General features: G+C 37.7%; 1 protein-coding gene across 1 annotated transcript in view; it reads left to right on the forward strand.

The window, feature by feature from the left end:
* The window catches only part of MAP3K5 (mitogen-activated protein kinase kinase kinase 5), a 109,422-nt gene that overhangs the window by 49,785 nt on the left and 34,200 nt on the right, over positions 1 to 25,437 (forward strand). Inside the window, exons 4-11 of the mRNA XM_062572493.1 lie at positions 94 to 287; positions 562 to 730; positions 1,685 to 1,791; positions 5,380 to 5,550; positions 11,041 to 11,153; positions 16,989 to 17,148; positions 19,694 to 19,847; positions 22,841 to 22,948. Coding sequence (XP_062428477.1) covers positions 94 to 287; positions 562 to 730; positions 1,685 to 1,791; positions 5,380 to 5,550; positions 11,041 to 11,153; positions 16,989 to 17,148; positions 19,694 to 19,847; positions 22,841 to 22,948 — 1,176 coding nt within the window. The remainder of the gene's footprint in view (positions 1 to 93; positions 288 to 561; positions 731 to 1,684; positions 1,792 to 5,379; positions 5,551 to 11,040; positions 11,154 to 16,988; positions 17,149 to 19,693; positions 19,848 to 22,840; positions 22,949 to 25,437) is intronic.

Here is a 25,437-nt window from a genome sequence, read left to right on the forward strand (position 1 = left end):
AAGTGAAATTGTGCAGGTAATATCTGCAAATGTTTTATGCTGAGAGCTGTCACACTATAATTGCCCTAACTGTTGTATCTTGTTCTCCTACAGATGTGTACCGGTAACTACATATTTGTTCCTTATATGATAACTCCACACAACAAGGTGTACTGCTGCGATAGCAGTTTTATGAAGGGACTTACAGAACTGATGCAGCCCAGTTTTGAGTCGCTGCTTGGGCCTATATGTTTACCTTTGGTAGATCGATTTATTCAACTCTTAAAAGTGGCACAGGCCAGCTCAAGGTAAGTTGTCTTTTCATACCCCTTTGTAAAATGCATGTATTTGTACTGACGATACAAATGTCAGACTGTTTTGCCTCAGGGTGATGAGGTTTGCCTCCAATTGAGACAAATTGGTAACGTTTTCCTCTGAATAATTTAGCTGGACTAAATCTTTTCACTGATGCTGCTCTTTCGACAAATGTTCCAAATGTGTATTGTAGTAGAGTTAAAGGACCAGAAACAAAAACACAAAGGACCTGTCCCAGACTGCTAACATGAAGTTGTTCCTCTCCAGCCAGTATTTCCGGCAGTCCATTCTTAATGATATCAGGAAGGCCCGTACCCTTTACACAGGCAAAGAACTTGCAGCAGAGCTGGCAAGGATTCGACAGCGAGTGGATAATATTGAAGTATTGTCTGCTGACATTGTAATAAACTTGCTGCTGTCCTACAGAGACATTCAGGTATGAATTTGATGCTTAAAAAATCATCTAAAATGTAGTAAATTAAGTTTCCTTTCAGTGGAATTTTTCACTTGTTTGCAGTCATTTGCTATCAGACTACCTATATGAATAGCAGACACTAGAAAAAATCCTTTGCAGTATCTTCACTGATGCTTTTTACTTTATTTTGTAGTTATAGTCTTTAGTATGCCTTTAAAATAACAGCTCTTTACAGCTATGTATAACAATACCTGAGAACATACACATCATGTAAACTATTCTTCACCTCAGCTTTCATATATGGTGAAGAGTCATCAGTGTATCCCACTTAAAGGCTGTGGTAGCATTCTGTATTATACATAAGTGTATCTGTATGAGTGAGCTGTGTCACTCTGTTTATGACGTTTTTCATGGCAACACAGTTGTATGCATTTTTACTTGTCATACTGGGACTAGTAATTACTCACTCTGTTATTCATAATTTCAACTAATAACTGTTGCTTCTAAAACATTTGAAGGTTTTTTTAATGTATCTGAGTAAGCTACTTTAAAAACTATAATGCTGAAACATATTTTTAGTTTGTTTCTGTGCTTTCTTGCTTCAGAGGTTTGGGATATTTAATTCAGATAGTTAGCATTGTAATATGTCTATCCAATTTGAACTCTAAAATATATTAAGCCCCTGAAACTAACATAGTCATGAAATCTGTGTACTAAAATTTCCATAGATCCACATTTAAGCAGTACAAAAGACCAAAGTGTATTTCCCTCCTAAATACTGTACATATTCACATTTCTACTGTTTGCCAGACCGTTTGCAGTTTAAGACTAAAGAAACTGAAATCCGTAAAACTTACCATGAACTCAAAAGTATAATCTCGGTAAGAAATAACAAGTCCTTAGTTCAAAGAGGAGTTTATATAGGCATACCTTAGTGCAACCACTTAAAACTACATTATTCCCTTCTTTTGGAAGGATTATGATTCCATTGTGAAACTGGTGAAAACTTTAGAAAAACTGCCTACTTTTGACTTGGCTTCCCACCACCATGTGAGGTTTCATTATGCTTTTGCACTGAACAGGTAAGAATCTACCCTTTCCTTCTACAGTTGAATAATAATAAATCAGTACTACAAACTTCACACAGAGTTGGTGATCTTGGAGAATATTCCTTCCTGGAATCTTCTTGCACAGGTTTAAGTCCCTCGGTTTTCCACTGAAGCATTTTTGGGGACTCTGAGCTTTGTGATTAAGTTAAATTTTCTTTTCCTTTCATCCTCTCAAATTTCATTCCTCTTCCTTTAGCCTGTATAATTTGTCTTTCCGTAGGTCTGCCTCTATTTTTAATTTTTTCTTCCAGTGCTTGAGTATGAGCAAATAAATACTGAGCAGAACAAATAAAATACTCTGTAAAATACACTCTTAAAGTGGATATTTGGGTGGCAGGTGTTGCAACATTCACGCTCACTTAAACATCCTCTTATGTGAGTCTGAGTTATTCCAGTGTCGGGAAACAGGAAGAGAACTTTCACAAGGAATATCAATCAGTAGATTTCACTCTATAATAATTATAAGTTAATTTTCATGGTCTCTGATAGCACATACAAAATGTGCCACATGCAGCAATATTCATTACTTTCTTGGGTTAACTAAGAGCCAAGCCTAAATTTTCTCTTATGAGAATCTAGTACAATACTGACATTGAGCAATGCATTAAAAGGGATTTTTTCAGAGGAAATTACAGAGAATCACTTTTCCTTTGCTCTTTTCACAGTGAAGGAAATGGTTTTGCCATTGACATTTGGGAGAGCAGACTAAGATTCAGCAGATGTTCAGAGTCTCAAATACAGAAGATACCTACAGATAAAAACAAACCTTTCTGCTTTTCTCACAGATTTGAACGTTGTAATTCATGTTCACTGAGGAGGCTCAAAACGGCGTATCACATCAAAGTGATATCAAAAACATGTCCCAAGTAATTAGTTGAAGGGATAGACCTGTTTTGAAAGTGCTCCCTTCCCCCTGCCAAAAAAAAAAAAAAAATCAAAAAAGCTATCTGACGTCATTCTGTGTGAATAAAATGTCCAGACTCTTTCTGGCTCGTTTACTGCAGGTATATAAAGATATAAATATTGTGTCCTTTTCGTTCTTACTTTGCCACAAATTTGTGGAACTTTGCAAATTAAAAATCGAGCACATACCTGCCACTTTTACATAGTCTTCACAAAGGTTACGATACACCTTTAAGTTTATAAAAAATTGTTTTTAAAAAGATCACTGTTTCCTAAAATAAAGTCACCTTTGAAAACAAGACTGGGTTAGTTCACTGAGGTACTTAAAACTATTATTTTACTGGAAAAATGCAATATAATTCTTTCAGATGGAGCCTTACATTGCCTTGGCTCTGTTGGGAATTCTTGAAGACAGAAAGATTTTAAAGATTTGACAAAAACACAGTGGCTGTGTAGCCCATCTGGCATATAGAAGCTCCATGCTGTACCTCCAAAGGAATTCAGATATTCTTTTCCCCCTTTCTTCCTTCTCCAGATTGTAATTTCAACTAGAATCAACAGCAGCCATGAAAATATTCATGCTTTGATGTATGCCTGAATCAGTGAGGAAAGCATTACTTGGCCTTCCAAGTAAGCATTATGGCCTTCTGTAAGCGTAGCTTTCAGCATCTTGGAAATATGAAGGATGTTTCCTGAGCTAGGTCAGGTCTGGAATGCTATGTTGGTGATTGGTGGAGTTCAAGATGCACATCTGAGTATTTGGTGTGGAAGAAGTCTCCTCTTTTGACTCTCATTTAGGTCACTAGTGCAGAAGGACAGAGCAGCTCAATTAGGTGGGATTAGCCTGACCTAAATAAAGAAAGCATGTAAGGGCATTGATGATGGAAGAGCAAGCAGAAGGAAAAGTAGGGACTTCTATCTCTGGAGACCAGCAAAGTATAAATGGCTTATATCATAAAGCACTGCTGTACTTTATTTGTCTTATTCTCTTTAAGTTCAAATAGCTATTGGTTTGATTAGAATTAGTGATAGTCAGCCTGAGATACGGAGTTATCTAACTGAGATTCCACTCTGAAAATAACCCCTCTGTGATGGAAATAAACCAACAAACATGAAGAAGCTGCAGATTTATCCCTGTTGCTTCACTTGAGTGCTCAATACAAGAAGAAAAGACAGAAGGAAGCAAACCTTAAACAATTGGGTGAGTGAGCAGTTGGTAGGGGAACCAAAGTAATGCAGATCTGGAGGGCTCTGTTATTTACTCAGTCAGGAGCACTTGATGTCTTTTTGGGGGCTGGGATTGGGAGCATCTTTCCAGTTCAAAAAGGTAAACCAGCATTGCTATACCCCTCTGGAAGCACTTGGGAAGACTGTAGTTCTGTAGGCTGAGGGGACTTCCCTTAGTTTGATAGAACTGGACTGGTCTGAAGCTTTGGAGGAGAGAGCTCTGGGTTTCATTTGTCCTTTTTACCAGAATGAGACATCTTTAGAGGTTTCCCCAGCACATAAATCTTGCACAGCCGTTTCGCCTTTGTGCTCAGGAAAGCAGTTCATGCTATCTGCTAAAATGAGTGCTTCTGTGCTGTTCTTTTGATTATTTCTATGTTATGATGAGAGTGCTCATTCCTCCTCTGTTACTTAGTTCTGTGTAATTAAAACCTGTTGTTCCACATCACTTCCTTTTGGAGTTGCATACATGAGCTCTCAGAGCTCATGAGCTCCTTTATTGCTGAGAGAACCCATGCTGTGGTCTCTCATGCTTGACGCTAACCCTGCTTGTGTGGACACGTTGGAGCTTTGATAGGTTTTTATTTGGAGGGAAGAAGAATTTCCATTGCTGAATTTCTGATTAAGCAGTATCTGCTTTAAGATACTCTCATATTTGCTCTTGCTGAAGACCGTGGCTTGTTTTTGTTGTTGTTCAAGAGGCAGTCTTCTGACCATCAGATGCAAAGCTTACAAGATAGATACAAAGAGGCTTTGGTTTATACTCCCAATACAAATTCTAGCTACTCATTTTTTTCAAGAGAATTCTCCGAAAGAAATCAAAACAAAGCTCTCCCCAATCCAATGAAGAATGATTTTTGCTGAGAAAGGAGCCATTTGCTTATTCAGTACAAGAATATGTAAAAAAATTTTCTGAAGTCTTGATAATGATGTATGTATCCAAATTGTGACTCACCAGGAAGTGTTTAATGCTTGCAATTATGTGGTTTATTTGTATGGAGTGTTTTTATTAATATTACCTCATTGACTTGACTTCTTAACCTTTCTTATCCTGGGAATTCAATCTGTTTTGTGCTCTTTTTTGTTTTTGGGTTTTATTCAAAATATATGTAAAAAAAATCACAAACACAAGATGGAATTTTTTGTATGAATGACTGTGAGAGAAATCTTAAATAGATAGGAAATCTGAGTTTATATGTTGATATTTAGTAATAAAGTACCATATGCTATTTGTATTTTCTGAAGCTTTTCTTGTTGCTGCTGCCACTGCTTTGCTCTTGCTATTTTATGAGGGAAAAAAAGAATGTTTTAAGACTTCTATAAATCAATTCAAAAAGAGTGTCCAGCAATGAAAAAAAATGCATACATATTTACACGTGATCATGAAAAAATGTATCTTGTTAACTTTTTATTTATCAAAATACTTAATAGGCGAAATCTGCCTGGAGACAGACAGAAAGCTCTGGAAATTATGGCTCCCCTGGTACAACAGGAAGACCAAGTAGCTTCAGATATGTACTGCCTGGTTGGAAGAATCTACAAAGACATGTTTTTGGAGTCTGGGTTCACAGATACAGAAAGCAGAGACAAAGGGACATTTTGGTGAGTACTGTTTTTCTGATCTGAGTCCTTTTGAACAAGTATTCCTTCAACAGGAGTATATTTCCAATTTTTATTCCAAATATTTGGTGTTCTCAAAGGATACACTTAATCTTCTAGTCTGAGCTTTGCTTATTTGTTAAGAATGTCTTGTCCACAGATCTGTTTCTAGGAGACTTCCAAGTATGTAAGGCACTTCAGGAAATCCTCATCAGAGCTTATTTTCCTTCTTTGCCCAAAATATCTCTTATTTAATACATTATTCTTATGAACCCGGGGTAGAAATAGACTTAAATCAATTGACGTATCTGAAATCTGATGGATCTTATAGCTAGGCTAAAGGTGCTGCAGTATAACAGTGACCTGATGTACATTCTGTTCTTTTCTGGCTTCCTTGCTAACAAGTAATACCACTGCTCCAAACTCATGCTGGTATTACCTCAACATCACCATATAATACATGTGTATTACAGTGGGCTGCAGTCCATTGCAGTCACAGAAGCATACAATATACCATATAACTTATGTTAGTTTTAGAAGCAAACATCTTATTTTTCTTGATTTTTAAAATGCACTATATTTTGATAACTGTCATGTGGAATATGCTTCAAAAAATGTTTGCTCTTTGTTTCTTATTTAGTCCTTTAGGCTTTTATTCTCAAAAGAAATATGTTCTAAGTGGAGGCGCTGGACTCCAGCACAGACTTTTGTCAGGATGCACACTCTATTTTAATAGAGTATTTGAGTGTATAGACAATCCTTGTTTATGTTGTGAATACTCTGCACATCAGATTCTAGTTCTGGTCTTGTGCTCATCAGCCATGATCAAAGTAAATGTTTAGATTTGAAAATGTTCTTCTCCCTTTCCTATTCATTATTTGCTTTCAGTCAACTTCAGATTAGAACTGTCTTTGGTAAAAGACATAATTGTTTACCTTTTCTGGCCTCAGAATACAAGCCTGATTTTTATGCTTTATAGTTTTCTAATACTGACTGGACCTTTAAAGATGTTGGAATAGCAGTAATGCAGCACTTCTTTTTCTCTCATTTCATAGTTTTGAATTAAAGAAAAATTGTATTTCACTAAGCCGAAGTCCATAGGAAACTTTCAGGATTCTGTTTTTAAAAAATGTTTTGCTAATGTCACAAGCTAACATAAAAAGAAAACTATAGTCCTGAGTAGAAATACTAGACTTTACTGTGGGCAAAGCAGAATAATTAGAACTTGTGTTCACTGTTGTGCACTTTGCTTTCTCCTCACTGATACTGACTTACAAACAGATAGACTTTGAGATGTGCTGGTATGGTTAAACTAAGAAAGGTTATATGCTGAATAGGGGTAATTCTTATTCGGATGTTTCCTATAGCTGTTTTCACACACTTCTGGTAGATGTGTAAACATCACGGTTGATAGATACATTTGATGATAGATGTCAGCCCTAGAAGTAAGGGTGCATAACCTAATTGGTGAAGGACAGTGGGCTGGCCGCTCCTGCAGCAGGGGAGGATGCTGACAGGCCATCCTCTAGGTAATTCTTGAAGTCTCTGGCAAGTAGGACTCAATACCAACTGCTATTCAGGCTTGCTACCATAAAACAAGATGGTGTGTGTTAATCAAACTGGAATTTGGCTGGAAGCTGTTTGTTTACTTCATGCTGGATGTTGATTTGAATTCTAGTGCTAGTCATGGAACAGGCTTGACGTGCTGAAGGGTTGAGTCACAGCCTAACTGAAGGCTCTTAGAAAGGAACAGGGATACACTATGGCTACCCCAGGTTGCAAAGGTTGTGCAAGAGCAATGCTTCCATGATGGTGTTGCTTTATGTTGAGGTAAAGCTGTCTTAAAGACATGAGAGTGTGGGCAGAAGTAGGGAGAATTGCGTAAGATAAAAAAGAAGTTGGCAGCAGAACCAGAGCTTTAGTTTTGCAGCAGCTAGTAATGTCAAGCTGCTTTGGTATATTCCAAAAAAAGAAGAAATAGAAAGGAAATGTGCTTTCCTGACCCCCCCCCCCCCAAAAAAAAAAAAAAATCTTTCACATAAATACGAGGCAGGAGATGACAGGTTAATTATTAACTGTCACTTTTTTTTGCATACTGACGGTGTAAATCGGGCTCACCAATGCTATCATTTGCACTGCTTCGTGTCTAATTCAGTGTTGGTGCTAGAGCATCTTCCCAAATGTCAGCTTTCAATTCTTTGATGGAATTTATAAATGCATCAGCTAGGCTAGCCTCTAACTTTATAGGCAGACTTTTAAACCAGAGCTTGTTTCCATGATACTATATGGGTTCCTCCAATGATATTTCAGGCTTGGCAGCAACTGTAATTGCACTAGCTGAATTAAAATCAGTTCAGTTAAGAAGATGTGACTTGTGAATTACTTAGGAAATTGTGAATGTTTACAACTTTCTGAGTTTATTATTATAGGTTAGCTTTTTGTCTGTGAATTTTTACTGCTCAAACTATATAGATAAGAGACAGATTTAAGAATGCGAGCACAAAATCACACAAAATAAAAAATATATAACGCTTTGATTTTAATGATTTAGGAGTAGCAAATCAGACTTCAGAGGTCTAAGTTGTTAGTATTTCTTGGTAAAAGTAAAGGTGGCTATAAAGTTGTTTTTTGACTGAGGTGAAGGGAGATTTGAAAGAAAATTGCAATAAAAAGGTAGAAACAAGGAATAGCATTTCTCAAGGTGTCTATTCTGGGGAAAACAGTGTGTGGGGAGGTGGTGATTGTTGTTGGATTTTTTCCTTCCCTTAAAGAGCAAAAGACTTGTTGGTTCTGAGGGAGGTAGAGCAGCCCCGGTAGCCTGCCACTCAGCAGAGAACAAAAAGCCTTAAAGGACCTAGCTGGGGTGGTCACTTTATGATAGTCTGATGGAAACCTTGGAGCACCACAAAGCTTCACTAGAGCCAGGTGGGTTGAACTGGCGGGGCCATGACATGGCTGGGAGCCATGATGAGGGGCACAGGAGTGGCGAGAGTCCAGCAGCACATCATGGATGTTGCTCCTTATCAGAACAAGAACCCCAAGGACTTGCCCAATTCTGCCTTAAGGGTGCAAGGACTGCCTTGGGTCTGTGAGCCTGGAAGCCTGGGTTCCTAAGCTGTCCCTTTAGGGCAAGTGATAGTTCACCAGGCAGGATCCTGACAGATGTACGATGGCATCTTAGTGAAAATTTGCCACAGTTAAAATAACCCCAATGGATGTTGTTTTTCTTACCTTACCCAACCAAAGCCTTTTGTATAGAAGGGAATGTGGACCTGTTGTAATGTTGATAGTGGTTTCTGCAGAATTGCTAAATCCAAGACAGAAACTGTTTAAGGAAAAAAGTTATGTCCTTTGTTTGGTTCATGACTGGCTTTCTTTGTGCATAGTACAAAAATTGTGCTGGAAAGGAGACTACTTGTCAATCTAAGCAAAAAAAAAAAAAAAAAAAACTAACAACAACAACAAAAAAAACCAATTATTGAGCGTAATGAAAGAAGTGGGCAGCGTATGGCTGTTTTCCTTGTCTGTATGTGTGACATTCTCTGTGTAAATGAAGAATTCAGTTTTGCAGGGCTGTTTCACCAGCTGCTTCAACAAGCACTGTGTTCAGTCCACTTAAGCTCATCTCCACCTGCTTTGCCTGTTTCAGTACTGATCAATACTGATTACAGTGTGAGTATGCCTGTCTATCAAAATGCAATAGCTATGCATAATTGATCTTAGAATTCTAAAGATTTATGTGTACCTATGCCAGAACTAGAGAAATTTGAGCACTCATGCAGAAAATATGCATTATTGGACAAAAATGTGAAAATAGTCTCCTGTATTTGGAACAAAAATACTTCTTTTCAAGGTTTTTTCTTCTTTTTTCTCTCCCTTTCTTGATATTCTATTGATATTGCAGCATGGAAGATGTGTAGGGGAAAAAGGATTCCATTCCCAAAGTTGCTATGTTTGTAAACAGAGGAAGAGAAAAGCCTAGCATGAAATGTGTTATACCAGCCTAGTAGTCTCTTCTAACTGTATATGCATAGAATCAAGGAGAGTGGTTTTTATCTTTATTTGATTATTTATTTATTTATTTTGCTGAGTGCAAATACTTTGTTAGTATGTACTTTCTTCTTTATTTTGTTACAACAATGCGGAAGGAATCGCAGGTGATAGAAGAGCAGAAGAAATTTAAGTCTTTGCTCATACTGCTTTAGTTAGGGTGCTAGATGTTGTCTACAGATCAAGTGACAAGTTCTTAGAGAAGGGCAGAACTGGAATACAGACAAAGTATGTATGTAATGGATTGACAAGGAGCCCATTTTGCAGTTTGGGGAAGCAAATTTTATTTTAAAGGATGGAAATCATGAAAGCAGGGAAAAAAACAAATGAAAAAGAAAAAAAGCAGTCATTTTTTACTTGCTAGGATCAAAATGTCATAGCTTTGCTTACCTGTCAGAGCATGGCCTAGAAGCCAAATCTTTAATTTTTGCATAGATTATTTTTTTTGTCTTCCTCATGCATTAGTCACACAGCTCACTTCATCTTTAAGTAATCCATTTGCTTGCTGGGATTTTTTTTTATCTCTGCTCTTGAAAGTAATTATAAACTTCAATACTCTACTGCAGTGGAGCTGTTAACTGAATTTCTTGGGCTTCATGCCTCTCATATACTAGCTGTGTTTGTCCTCTCCTTATAAAGGTATATACAGCCAAACATGTTGCTGTTCTACAAAACAAATTTAGAACAATATATATTTGTTTTCTCTGTTTTCACCACAACCTGCATTGCTAATATGGGGATAGTATCTGCTGTGCTTGTGTGATGTGTATGGGCTTCCATTAAGGCAACTCTTGGGCTAGGTGAATACTGTTGCCATGCCCTCGTTCTCTTGCTCACTTCTTTTCAAGGAGAATCAAACCTGGTATAGTCCATTCCTTATGTAAACAGGCCCATAAGACAGTATCAGATACTTATTGAAGAATAAAACTTGGACCACCTGAAATCATAGCAAAATATCATTTCTGTTTCTTATGTTGCTCACTTCAACACTTACCTGTTTTGACATCCTTCTTTGTCATCATAGCGGATCCAAAATAGAATCTAAAGTTTCAAACCAGTGAAAACTGATATATTTAAGAATAAAGTAAAGAGTCCATGAATCAGTACAACTGCAAAACAAGTCTTTCTTTCACAAACTGATAGTGTTATTTTTTCTTTAATCTCATTGAAAATTGCAAATTCAGTAAAATATAACTGTGTTCTGGTGAATGAGTGGGGTCTATGTTTGTTGTGTGAGGGGGAAGGAAATGGGAGGAGAATGTATAAATAACAGACGCCTAAGAACAGCTACAAAGCATGTGTGGAAAACAGTAAAATATTTTTGCTTCCATGAATTCTTGCTGTGTAAACAGAAGATAAGCACTTAAAGTACCTAAATATATAATTATGTCCCTGTTAGATTGCATTATTTAGAAAGTAAACTTGTGTGTTTTTTTCTTCTAGGTTCAAGAAGGCGTTTGAGTCAGAGCCAACATTACAGTCAGGAATTAATTATGCAGTACTCCTCCTGGCAGCTGGACATCACTTTGATACTTCTTTTGAGCTGCGTAAAGTTGGTAATTATAGCTTACCAATTCACAGTGAAATCTCTTTCTAGTGAAAGTGAGATACCACCACTCATAGGGGAGAAAATCTGATGGATGTAGAAGAATGCTTTGATAGTAAGCATGTGAGTGTTTAAATTGATCCCCTTACCACCACAGATCCCACCTGGTGAGGTGAGTTTAGCACTGTCAGGAAGAGATGGTTCCAGTCTCTGGGTCTTAGCTGTTTACCAGAGCTTAGTAAAAAATTACAGCCCTTCTTTGTAGTGACATCTTTTGCATGAGCCAGATGAGACACCTAAAGGAGGAATCCTATCCAGCTAGCATTCTCGAAAAATCAATTCTGTAGAACAATGGGAAATGTGAACAAAAAGCCTATCCTAAGAGTGGGGAAAAGGCACTTGATTTCTGTTCGGGATGGGCTGAGAAAAGAAAGAGTCAGGTTTCTCTTCAAATGCTCTCTCTGAGGTTTCCTGAATCTCTGTGCTACATTGTCCATTTTGTTTGGGATTTTGCTGGATTTGAGGAGAATACAAAGTCAAGATGATAATACATGTATAGAAGGCATGAGATAAAACATGTTGCAGTATGAATGTTGCAGTATGAAGTAGCATATCCTCTCCAAGTGGCATTCTTCTCTATGAATCCATGTAATTGTTGACTTATTTTAGTTCTTTCTTTAACCTTTTATTTCCTAAGGAAAATAGGAAATGTGAGAAGGAAGCAATATTCTTCACTCCACAGAATGTGGCTGTAATGAACTGGTACTCTAGGTTAGAAGTTACATGGATACTCAACTCTGGAAGTGATTTTCTAGGTAGACACCGTCTATACAGATGTTCTGTTACTTTTTAGAAGTGTTAATGACCAGAAATTGCCAGTTTGGTTGTTGCATTCTACCTACATTAGATCTCTCTTTTAAACTTAAAGAATGTATTATTTTATAGTTTTTCCAAATGTTGATTTGATAAAGTTGAAATATTTTAGATACAAATTGCTTTTTCTCAATTGTTACTGCTTCATTTGGCTTCCCAAGTTTTACTTACTCTATTCACAACAGGTAAAAGCCCAAATACTTTAATCAACATAACATGGCTTTAAAGGAAAAGGCAATGAAGTAAAACAATTTGACCTACTTTTGTGTAATACTTCTTTTAGCAATCGGCTTTCAAATGTTATTTTGGTTTGGGATGAGACAGAATGTTAGACTCCCTCACAGGATGCTAACATCGTTATCTGACCATCTGTACTCTCAATTTCTTCTCAAAATCACAATCATACTTTTGGTATGTGTTGTTCCTATTGCAAAAGCTAACTACATAGAGTACTATGATGAGAGGAATCTCTGCTTTCAGAGAATGGATCACAGGGAAAAGGGAAATTATGTGAATTCTCTTTTTTTCTCTTTTTCATGTTGAACAATTTTTTGAGTGTGAAGCTCAGAGCAAGATGATTATTTCCATAAGGATAATGGAATTGGAATTAAAAGTTTCTGGTGATAGTGAGGGTGTTCATTTGGATGTGATAGGCCATGTGGAGTTGCCCCAGCTACTGTGCTTGCCCTTCTGTGAGTGGGTGTGATTTCAGTTTTTGGGTTGGATAGAATGCTGTCATCTCCTACGCTGAAATTTGAGTTCTTGTGTAGGAGGTAAAAATACATACATTTTGCTTTCTACATTGCATTTGCAAATTTTAACTCAGCTGGCCTAATTTTAAATTACAGATAGCTTAGTGCATCTGGGCTATATTTATTGTGTAGTTTAATTTGAATCCTTCCATTTAAGGAAGCTTCTCACTTGCATGCAGGCTGTGGCCAGCTAGATTTGGACAAATTAGTCACACTGATGAAATCTGAGTATTATTTGTAGAGATCAGGTGCTTGATGTCTTCTTCCTGTGAGTTTGGCCAGTATCATTTACCCTGTTATATGTATAGAGAACTTTACAGATAAACAAATTAAGGTTCTTTATTACTTAAGGTTCTATCCATGGCTGGTAAATGATTTACTGGAGAAATACCCAGCTGCTTGTTGGCGGAAAGATGTTTTGAAGATATCAATGTGACAGTCACTTTCACATAACATTTGCCTGGCCTCTGCTGAAACCCCTTGATACAAACAATCCCTCCTGTTACCTACAATTGCTAATCTTATTTCACCGTGTTTATGGGATATGCCAAGATAAGGTGCGATTTGTCAGCTGACTTGTGTTAGGAGCAATTTAGCATTTCTTTTTGTCTTGAATAAATTTTGTTTTTTAAACAAAGATAAAGCTAAGCAAAACCATAGGGATTGTTTTAGCAAATCTTTTTTTGTGCGCCAAGGTCACATTGTTATTTGTTGGTGTCACCTCTTGTTTTAATCTGTGTTCATGAGACCATTAGCATCAGTTTGATTTGCTTGGCAGTGCTGTCACTGTGGTGTCCACCCACAGTATTGTCAATAGCATGCAAAATTCAGAGCAGATCCATCTCTGGGAGAAGGATGAGAAGAGAGGTGAGGAGCAGGCTGAAGTTCCATCCAGATTACGTGGAAGTGATAATGGTAGGTTGGGAAAGGCTACAGAAGGATATGGCAAAACCATGCCAGCACTTCTGAGGGTGTATGAGGCTGTAATTAGAAGATACAGATCTGATTCCTTTTGCAGTAATGTAATAATTCTAGTGAAAGTAAGAATAAGTCCAGTAACTGAGGTTTTACCCATTTGCCTCTGATCAGAAAATTTAACTTCTAAATTTTCCTGTCCTTACTTGGCAGAATAATAGTTCACAATGAAATGATTACATGAAGCTTTAATAAAAGTCCCCTGTGAATACTGAACAAGAGGGTTGTTTTCTTAACCATACTGCAGAACTTTAAGACCAAAACATAAATGCAGTACTTTGCATTGGCAATAACGATCTCTGCAGGCTGTGACTTTGGCACACAAAGGATCCAGTAATATGAATTGTTTTGTCAATATTTGAGCAAGGAAAGCAGTTTATTCAAAAAGCCTTCATAGTTAAAAGAAAAAAAAAGTAATACCTAGTAACTGTATCTTACTTTCTTCACAAGCTGTGGGTATGTTCTTGGTATTATAAACATAATTGCTACAGAGTCATTAATGGTTCCTATACCTTTATTTGTTTAAAGCTTTGTTTCTTAAAGCAAAATGTTTTTCATAAAATATACCAAAATTCTTTTTTTTAATGAGAATGTTAAGTTGGTTACAAAAGGAGAGACATTTTTTATTTTAAGAAAAAAAGATCAAAAGCTGGAAAACAAAGAAACCCACACCTCTGTAAAATACAGTTGTCCTCTTTTGATTCCATTGCTAGTATCTCTGCACTCTGAGTGCATTTTTTGACTTACCTTTCAAGGGTGAGTTAAAGTTTGTAGATGGGCTTTGTAAAGGAAGGTCAGCCAGCTAGAGTGAATTTCAGCACTGAGCACCTCAGCTGTCTCAGGGGAATAGGAAGAGAGCTGGCTAATCCTGTCTTCTTTAAGGTAACAGGACGCAGTCCACTGAATACTTGGTTAAAACTTATGATTGCTCCAGGCCAAGTAGCAGTAACAGTTACTGTAGTACAAAATGTAGGAAACTTCATGTAATCAGCATTACTGAACTTGGTGTTCAGATGTGACTACTGCTAGTTTTCAGCTCTGTGCTAGGTCTCACATGTTTATGGCAGGGGTACGAATCTATCCCTTCTGCCTGTCTTCCTGCAGCTCCCCACCCATATCCAGTTATCATTTCAGCTGAGACTCTAAATCCACACTCTCAGCCTTAACCTCCTACTGAGTTCTCCCTCCTACCTCCTTCTCCCCGTCATGCCGGAATCCCAGCCACTCCCCACATGAGTTGTTTCCTTTCTCAACATCACTCACTCCCTTTTGCACTTTGCTTTGGCTCTGCCCCCACATCTGGAGCACTGGGGGCAGTGGAGGTGGCTTCCTGTGGGCACCCTGAAGCATGGCTGAGCGTGCCTGCAAACAAGAGCCCAGCACTGCAGCTCGCTGCGACGAACTGCTTTGCATCAGCTCCTCAGCAGTCGCTGCCACTGAGAGAGCTGCGACCCACTTGCTCAACGGAGGTCCTCCACGCAGCTAGATTGCTGTCTTTTCCCTTCTCCCTCTGCAACGGGATACCCGTGTGGAATGATTCTTGTGTTCCTGCTGATACCACTTCCTTACTTGCCCCATGGTGAGGCCGTATTCAAAGCCCGTGGAATTCGATAGGTGTCTGTCTGCTGGTGTCTGTGTCTGTCGCTATCACGTGTGTGCACATGCTGCACGTGCTAGCAGAGTCTCCGTTCAGGAGACTGCTGAGTACTCCAGGGTCTCAGAGGAGGTGAATTTTTCCATTCAGTGTTTATGTAGATAAAGCATAGGTTTTGGTTTCCAAAGCCCAAATGGAGTTAACATAACCTGAATTTCCTCCTTTCTACCCTACAGTACTGACTGCATCATGAAACAAAACATTTTGGAGCCCTCTGTTGACAATTAGCGTGTGTGTGACACCTTGACTGAAAGCCTTGCAGAGCTACTGTGATACGCAAAAAAAATAGTGACCACTAAATATTGGAAATTAATAGAGATAATGTAACTGCTGTGGTCTCTCATGAAGACCATGCTTTGTAAAAGCTATTGCATGTTTTCAGGAATAAACTAACAACCTTCTTTGCTTAAGAAGCAAACGAGTAATGTTTTTAATTAGATTTAAGTATTATTTTGTTCTGTTTGTTAGGCAAACATGACAACTTCTTGTTGGCGAGAGAGCATAAAATAGACATGAAATAGGCTATAGACCAAGTATATTTAAATAAAATGTAAAATTGTCTCCATTTATTGTCTGTTGTTGATAATAAAATGTAAACAACATAAAAACAAAATGAATGTTGTTGACTGAAATGCCATTAATGTAATGGCATCCATTCTGATAAGATTTATTGCTGTTGCCAGAATGAAGTTTAGTCAGCTAGCAAGCGGAGTTGTGGAAAAGATAAATTTGAACGCAACTGTTGATCTTTCTTGGAATGCTCCGCCTTAATATCAAGGACAAAAAAAGTGATGTGGGAGGGGAACTGCCGTAGTGGAGGAGTGTGGGGAAAGTGAATAAAAGACTGCTGTGGATAAGAGGCTTGTCTTGTAAGCTGGAAATTCTGTTCTCATTTGTGGGTGATTGTGTAGCCTATCTTGTGTTAGCTCTAAACGTTAGGCAGCTAATGTGAACTAAAAATCATCCTGAAGGCCACAAGGAAACTTGTAGTTCTCAGAAAATGTTGCAAGTCAAGATAAAACCTGAGCCTCTCCGTGGTCTTGAGTTGCTGAGGGACTTATGAATATTAATAGATGTCTTTCATTGGGGTAGGACTTGCGGCAGTTAAAAGAACATCACTACTGGAAGAAGCCCAGTGGATCATCTCTCCCTTCTGCATGGGACCTTGTCTATAAAGGTAAGTTTGGGGCTTGGGGCTTGTAAGTCAAAAAACAAAGCAGAAAAAAACATAATAGGTGCCATATTCAGCATCTGTTAAGTTTTTACAGCTAGCCTAAGGCCCCAATTTACCTTTATAGATGAGGTCCATGCAAGAACATAGGTAATCTGACTGTGGCCTTGTCCTGACAGTGATGTCTTAAAGTTCCTTTCTTGAGACGCCTTTAGGAAAGGGGGAGGGAATAATAGGATCTACTACAGCTTATGATGTTGGAAGGCATATAAAAATTGTCCGGTAAGTATAATTTCCATCTTAATTCATTGAAATGGAGAGGCTACAGTAATTTAGCAATGAATAGATTGAAATCAGGAAAATGTTTATTTTAAAACTACATTGATACATTTGTGTGACCTATTATTCTTATTACTGCAGGGGTAAAGATCAGCAGCCTGCTTGGTAAAAAGGGGAGCTTGGAGAAACTGCAGAGCTATTGGGAAGTGGGCTCTTTCTTGGGGGCCAGTATGTTGGCTAACGACCACGTAAGAGTGATCCAGGCTTCAGAAAAGCTGTTTAAACTGAAGGCACCAGCATGGTAAGGTGATGAGCAGGATCATGTATGTTGCTGTGCATTAAAACATTCAAACTGTAGCAGTCAGAGTTATATTATTCAGACTTCTATTTATAACTTTTTTTTTTATGGAAAAATCAGATGTGTCTCTTTTCCCTAGAAAATGTTATGTCTATGATTTCAAAAGAGATACTCTCACTTCAGAATTCTTCTTTCAGGGCAAAAATCTGGTCAATATGTAATTTTGTGCTTTGTTTTTCTCCCTGCATATGAAATTTCCTGGCATAAGAGTAGGCCAGTAATGCTTATGAGCAGCAAACCTCACAGGAAGTATTCAGAGCTGGTTAAGAGTGCATGTTCAGAAAACTTCTACTGTTTGTGAGAAATACATATACAAATTATATCAAGGAAGCTGTGAGGTGTAACCATGTTCCTGAGTCCCTGGAGAGACTTTTACCATTAACAGGATTTTTTTCCATTGCAGCCTTTTCCAAATTGTAGACTTGAGAGGGATTGAAAGAAAAATATCTTGTATATGATGGGATATAATTTCTCTGGTTGTTAAACAGTTTTGCTAGTCTCTGTCTTCCTTACACTTGCACACAGGCTTGGGAGCCTCTTCCCCTTTTTGCCCTTATTCAGAGAGATACGTGATACAGTTTTTTAGTTCAGTGACTGAAAAGGGTGGACTTACCATTGCCTCTGGCCTCTTCTGAGGGCAAGAGCAGAAGGAGCAGTTACTTGTAGACACTGTACCTCAGCAATCATCTTGTAGAGGAGGAAAAGTGGTGTGGACACGTGGGTTTAGTCGTAATTGCATGGATGTTTCTGGGAGTGCAGAGAGAACAACTTGGCTAAAAGGGCACAAATACCTTCAAATAGTATGAGGGTTATTGCACGTCCCAGCTGTTTTAAGAACTTACGCACAGTGAGCTGTCTGGTGCAAGTCACATCTGACTATGATTGAGAACAGTGCAGATTAAAGTCCAATTAATGGAAAGGTTATATAAATTGAGATGTTCAAGAGAGTCCTGTACACTCAGCATCTGCTATGCAATGGCCAAAAGATGTGTGCCCTGACAGCAGGCCCCCAGCACCTGCTCTGCTTTGCCTATAGGCAGCAAGTCACCTATTCACCAAGGAGCCAGATGCTGTTAGCTAGGGAGAACCTAGACTTTTCTAACTAAAAATTTGTTACTCTGCCACTCAAAAGAGTGCATATATCACAGTCTATTTATTTTTGCCTTTTTATAAAGGCAGAAAAATCTACCTCCAAAAGTTGATCAGAGGAGAATGAATGCATGCATACATGAAAATTCTGATCCTGTATTGACATAACATGGGAAACACCATCAAAATTGAGAAGTCCATTGATTTTCTGACCAAATATTTTATAAACATATTGTGAACAGCTTTTATTTGCAATGCTTTCCATTTTTACTACATGTTATGTTTTACTAAAAAGCTGGGCAGCACTCTTTAGAAGTCTTCTGGTAGAGTTTTCTGATATTTATAAATGCTTCCTTGTCAGGATTTTATGTATCAGTGCCTTTGGGGTTTAAGTCTGTGGTTTAAACTCTGAAAATACAGCACTCTCACTTTCCAAGAAGGATTTCTCCTGTGAGAAATTCCTTCCCAGTCCATTGTCTGTTCTTCAGCAGAGCCTTCATGGTGCAAAGGGGAATAGATGTACTTTTCTCAGGATATCTAGATGGCCTTGGCAGGACAGTCAGAGTATGCATGGCTATGTTCCCAAAAGGCCTCTGAGTTTACATCTTGTTGCAAGTGTAGCAACTACATTTCCAGGGTAGTCTGAACTGTGATAACTGTGGCAAATCCACTTTAGGCTTGTACATCTCACTGCAGTAGTAATCATAAAAATTATGTAAGATTATATTTACATCTTTTTTTCAAAAAAGTCAAGAGAAATCAGTGTTATGAAGAAGTCTATAAAATAGCTCCAGAAAGAAAAATACTGGAGAAAGGGATGATCTGCATTTATGGGAGAGATTCAGCACTGCTGTTATCCTTTCTCTAGTATTGCCAGAAGGCTGCTTAGTGTAGCTGTTGTCTTCTTTATAGTATAATTAGTTCCAGAAGCATCATATTTTAAAAATCTGTGTTAAACGGCAAGCAATACAGATGCCATACAGAAGGCAAAATAGTGCACTGGTTTAAAGTAGTGGACTTTTCACCTGAGTTTCGCCTTGAGGTTGGTCACAAGAGAAACAAGTTTGACATGGGCTCAGTTTAGTCTGTAGGTACAAGATTTAGCTATTTCATGAAGTTTTCAGGGTTTAGGATAGTAGACAATATATATATGATCAGGAACATATGCAAGAAGGAATGTCCCAGAACTCATTTAATATTTCAGATTAATAATGTAGTTGCTACATATCCAGTTTTAAATGGGAAGCTGTTACTATTAAAAGGAATATTAGAGAACCAAAATTTTACTGACTGCCTTGATTTTGCAATAGTGAATGCTTAAGTTGTGATTAAAGGTAGAGAAATTATTATTTATAGATTGTATTAAATGTACTATCTTCATCTACTTGGATAATCACAGGTACCTGAAGTCTATTGTAGAGACCATTTTGATATATCAGCATTTTAAGAAACTGAATCCAGAACAGCATACAGCCAAACAGGAACTTGTTGACTTCTGGATGGACTTCCTTGTTGAAGCCACAAAGACAGATGTGTCTGTAGTTAGATTTCCAGTAAGTGTTTTGTCTTGTTTTTTGGTTTTTTTTGTTTGTTTTTTTTTCTTTTTTTAATTGTGACATGAAGGAAATGAATACAAAGCATGATTAATAAAAACACCACTTGTTTGTAGCTTGATAGACAATAAGCTCCTTGCCCAGAAGAAATTAATTTGGCCTGCATATTAGACTGTTTTTAATTAACTGCATGTGGTTACAATGGAATTGCACAGGCTGTTCCATATTAAAGTAATGAGAGAAAAGCCAAGACAGAACTTTGTTATTTAGCGTTTGCTACCAATGGATATGTTTTTAAAGCATTTTTTTCCATTCTATTCCAGGTGATAATATATTATGTTTTCTTTTGAAGAAAAGAGATTTTATTTCTCTCTCTAGCTCAACAGGCTTTGCATATCCTACTGCTGATAAATTCTTTGTTCTATTAGAGGTTGAAAATGAACCTGAACAGGAAATCTATTGCTCCTACTATTAGAATATAACTTTCATCAACATTGGATCTATATGTATTCATATACTTTATCAGTTTCTCTCATATATAATTTGCTGAAATAGTTTAAATTTACTAAATACTCTGATGTTCTAAAAAGAGCTGAAAATATCCTGTAAAAAGATTTTTGTTGCCCATATACATTGTTTATATAAGTAGGGGAAATAATGTTTTGCATACTCTTTTTTTTCTGTAATCACTAACAAATACAGCATTTAGTGTTTTAAATAGTAGTCATTGTTGCCCTCCAAATACTTGAAGTACATGTTGGCTGTTTTGTACAGTTCTTTTGGCTTCTATGTTTTGGGCTCTGTGTAGGTGGAGTAGTAAACCTAAGAAAGACTGTAGTGTTGAACAGTAACAGCTTGAAGCAGTAAAGTCAAAACAGCATGAGACTCTAGGGAGCTTCGTTCTGCTTCTCTGAAAAGAATGGGCCTAAAGTTTTGGAGAGAAGTGAGATAGAAAATATTTCGAATCCTCTGGGTCTTGTAAAAGGGAAACCATGTCATTTTTAGATTTTTGATGGTGAAATGTTGCAATTAAATACTTAAAATAGGCTCAGGCATACAGAACTTTCCAAGCCAAATGATTTGGATTTTTATTAATATCAAGAAACAAACGGGTCATTGAGATAGTGTGGGCCAAAAGATAAACCCAGTGACCACATAATTCGATTATATTGTACAGGAAATTTCTGGTATTACAGACAGAGATATATGATCTCTTATTTTACAAAACTGTATTTGTGCACATGATTTGCTCTGTATTTGGAAGGAAAATCACACCATTCAGCAAGCCAACAAAATGAAATATAGTGATTTTCTTCCTTCCCTTCTCCCAAATACTTAAAAATAACTTATTTTAAAAGAAGTTTTTTGCAGAATCCTTGGCATGAGTTGTTCTCAAAGTGTGACAGTAGGGACTTGCCCTAGTCCTCAATACCAGCTGAGCTGTCAGTTGCACTCTTAGCTGGTAACTTCAGTATCATTGTCCTCTTTGTAATCATTAGAGGAAGAAATAACACACTACACCCTAGTTTGTGACATGATCTAAACCATATTTTGAAAGTATTTAAATGTCTAGAGATCCAGGGAAGCACTTCTGAAATCTCACTGGTCAAAGTCTGTTTACAAAGTTAAAGGCCATTTACTGAGCACTTCTCAGAATTTGGCGTTGCACTTCCATCAGCTGCAAAGTGTGTACCCATGGTCATTTACTCTGTAGGAGCTGGCATGGCTTAGATTTCTGGCTACTGGCTCTTTCCCAGAGTTTCTGTTGTGGTGTTTATGTATTTTTTTAAAGTGACAAGGGAATTTCTGGTGGCACCCACAGTGCAAGCAGCTTATTCATAAATCAGCTTCTTGTAGACCAGGTTGCCCCAGTCAATCATTATTTCCTAAAGACGTTTTTTAAACTGCAGAAATCAGTTTGGTAGGAACAAAATTATCAAATAAATAGATTATGCATCTTGGATATTTTGGAGACGGTGTTTGATTGGGGCTTTCATTGGGAGAGGGAAGGGAAAAAAGAAAGGAAGGAGATAATCAGGTTGTTCACCAATCTTAATTTTGATGGTCAGAAATCTTCCTATAAATGGTGCAGCGGAAGATAGAGTAACTTTTTCTTGAACTAGTACCAATACTTCATGTTCTGAAAATGAGAATGCCTTCTACAAAGGCAATACAGATCTGGAACTTTAGACATCAGATTTTAAGGATTGAAAACAGATAAGAAAAGAAAAGTTAAGTTTTAATGAGAAGCCACATTTCTTCAAATGGCCAGACTTTGCTGATATTTTCCTTTTAAGGGAATGGATCTGTAAGTAATTCTGGCAGAACATTATTAAAGTAGCAGATTGGCTTCATTTACTAAGAAGAGGCTATATTAGATCAAATCTTTCTGCATTGCATCCCATCTCTTTTACATGATTATTCTAGATTTTATTTCATTTATTTCCAGAAATTTTTTATAATCTTTGGTTGTCAGCTTGAGCTTCTTGCAGTGGTGGATTTTAAGAAAGTCATTTAATCTAACTTCTACAGTTCACAGTGGTCTATCTCAGAAGCAGTTAATTCTATCTCTAGAATGATGTGATTTTTTTGAGCTACCTAAATATGCTTCTACAATGAGATAATAAAGGCCCACCCTGACTCCAGTTCACATGGATAGACATTCTTAAATGACATTTTGAAGGAATGACTTGTGACAGAAAGATCTTGAAGATTTCTAGTAGTAGTCAGAGAAATCATTTAGAAAAATTAGTATATGTGTCACTGAGTGATACACAGTAGACTCACATAAAAACTAAATTAAAATTGGCATTTTTTTTTAAGTTAATGTGAGCAACATGTAACTAGCCCAGTACCTGAGGTTTTATTGTTCATTGTGTTTTCTTTGTGGTTCCTGATATGGTATGACTATAGGAATAGTTTTTAATGATTTTATTGCTTTATAAATTTCATTCATCTTGCACTAACTCTTAAAAATTATTTTCTTGTACAAGGTTTTAATATTAGAACCAACAAAAATCTATCAGCCTTCATATCTCTCCATCAACAGTGAAGCTGAGGAGAAGACTGTATCTATCTGGCATGTGCTGCCCGATGACAAGGTATACCATCATGTTTCTGCAGCTGTAACTTAAATTATGCAAAACAAAAAAAAAGTATGCTTGTCACATAAGGCATATAACATGCAAACAGTCATATCTAGTGATGGATTCTGCAAAGGAGAAAGTGTTTTAGTAACATACATAAAGATATTTCTTTGATTGTCATGTTTAATGGATTTTTACATCATTTTAAAAAAATCCTCTTTTGTACCTGCAGTATTGCTTGTTATCTGTGGTAAAGGCTTCTTTAAGTACTAAAAGTCGGTGTATTGAAATAGCAGTGGATTAATGAAGCACCAAAGAGGAAATATTTGGCAGATGGATGTATAGAAACTTAGAAGATCTAGAACTCAACAAAACTGGGAAGCCCATGTGTCAAGGTGTGAGATACGCAGACGTATTTGGAAAGGAGCTTAGAAAATCTGAAGATAAAAGGGGAGAGGAAAATATTGAAGGGTTATTGCATTTTGAAATGCTTAAGAAGCAAAATGTTGGTAAGAATGCAGATAGGGAGGACATCTGAAAACCTCAAAGAAGGGAGCATGGAACTATGGGAGGAGAATATGAAGAACGAGTGGAAGACAGGTCGGTTGGGGGCAGAACACTGGTGATGGCTTTATTTCTAAGAACTAGCACTGTTCATTATTCTTGGCAACATTTTGTTTGCTTGCAAGATTGGACTGCGAAAACCTATTTTTCAGATAGTTCATTCTTTAGCTTATGTACTTGAGTTGTTTTAAAGAGGAAATGTTTTTGTATGTAGAATATGTGAGGCAATTCTTTTTGGAATTTTTATTGTTAATGAGACAATGTAAATGGACAGTGGCTGAAATAGCATGTTTAGTTTGTAAAACTGAAATGTTTGCCTAAATCAATGAATTTCTGTTGATCTGTAGTTTATTCTAACTGATATTTTTACAGATAGGCTCAGCCTGTGAGAAGAAGCTAAGAAAATGAGTTATTTATGCTTGTTTTTTTTATTATTTTATTTTGTTTTCCAGATATAGTAGTCTGTCTCTCAACCATCTGTTCCATTCTGTTAAATGGCTTATCTATTGTATAAGAAGGGGCATAGGAATGGATTTTCAGGGCTACTGAGTCCTGTTCCCCTCTGTTGCAGACACACTCACCATATAATATTTCACATAACATAAGCTCTGTCTGAATGCTTGTTAGCTTTCACAAACAACCGTGTTGGAAAGTGGTTCCAGAATGTCACTGTGCTTCTCCTAGAGGAGTCTGGAGTGGCAAACTGCTGGTGAAGAATGTTGCATTAAATCTTGTAACTTTCTGTTTGAATTTGTTCATAGCCATTTCATACTAGTTTGTCCTTGTGTGAATGTGCTCATGTTAAATAGTTCCTTTTCCTCTCTGAAGTTTATCATAGGAGAATCCTGATTTCTCTTAGTGTTAGGGAACTGATGTTTTGAGTTAAATATAACCAGTGCAGTATCTGTCTTTGGTAAGAGATTTTTCTGAAGGAAATATGTGTATTACCTTTCAGCCCAAGTGAGAAATACTCTGTTTCTTCATAATATGCAAGGCTGAAAACTACCATAACAAGCACAGACCAGCTGTCCTTGCAAGGACAAGATAGGCAGCTGGGAATGGAAACTTCTTCAACTACCTAGTTTTAATCTACCTGCTATAGATCTGTCAGAGCTGTACCAGCTCTCAGATTCCAGTTCATGTTGGCACATAAATTAATGTATTTACCTATAGTTATTTTCCAAAATTAAGTCAGTGATTGATTGCATCAGTCAAAATTAAGTCAGTCAGATTTAATTCCAAAAGGGCCTTAGCCTTCCCCATCACATCCCTGCAAATTCTGACAGTATAAGAATGCTGTCAAAGTATGAAGAAATGTGACGAGGAAGGCTAAGGTCCATTTGTAATTAAATCTGGCAAGGGATGCCAAGACATCTGATGGACTGACTGGCTGGGTAGATGGGGGGAGAGCAGTGGATGTAGTCTACCTTAACTTCTGGAAGGCTTCCAACACTGTCTCCCATGGCATCCTCCTAAGCAAGCTCAGGAAGCATGGGTTAGGTGAGTGGCCAGTGAGGTGGATTGAGAACTGGCTGAAAGGCAGAGCTTGGAGGGTTGTGCTCAGTGGTGCAGAGTCTAGTTGGAGGCCTATAGCTAGTGGTCCTGGGACCAGTCTTACTCAACATCTTCATCAATGACCTGGATGAAGGGACAGAATGCACCCTCAGCAAGTTTGCTGATGATACCAAACTGGGAGGAGTGGCTGACACACCTGAGGGCTGTGCTGCCATTCGGAGAGACCTGGACAGGTTGTGGGGAGAGGAACCTTACACAGTTCAACAAAGGCAAGTGCAGGGTCCTGCACGTAGGGAGGATTAACACCATGCAGCAGTACAGGCTGGGGACTGACCTGCTGGAGAGCAGCTGTGCAGAGAAGGACCTGGGAGTGCTGGTGGACGACAAGTTAACCATGAGCCAGCAATGTGCCCTTGTGGCCAGTG

The sequence above is a fragment of the Rhea pennata genome, chromosome 3 (genome assembly GCF_028389875.1).
Source record: "Rhea pennata isolate bPtePen1 chromosome 3, bPtePen1.pri, whole genome shotgun sequence".
Taxonomy (NCBI): domain Eukaryota; kingdom Metazoa; phylum Chordata; class Aves; order Rheiformes; family Rheidae; genus Rhea; species Rhea pennata.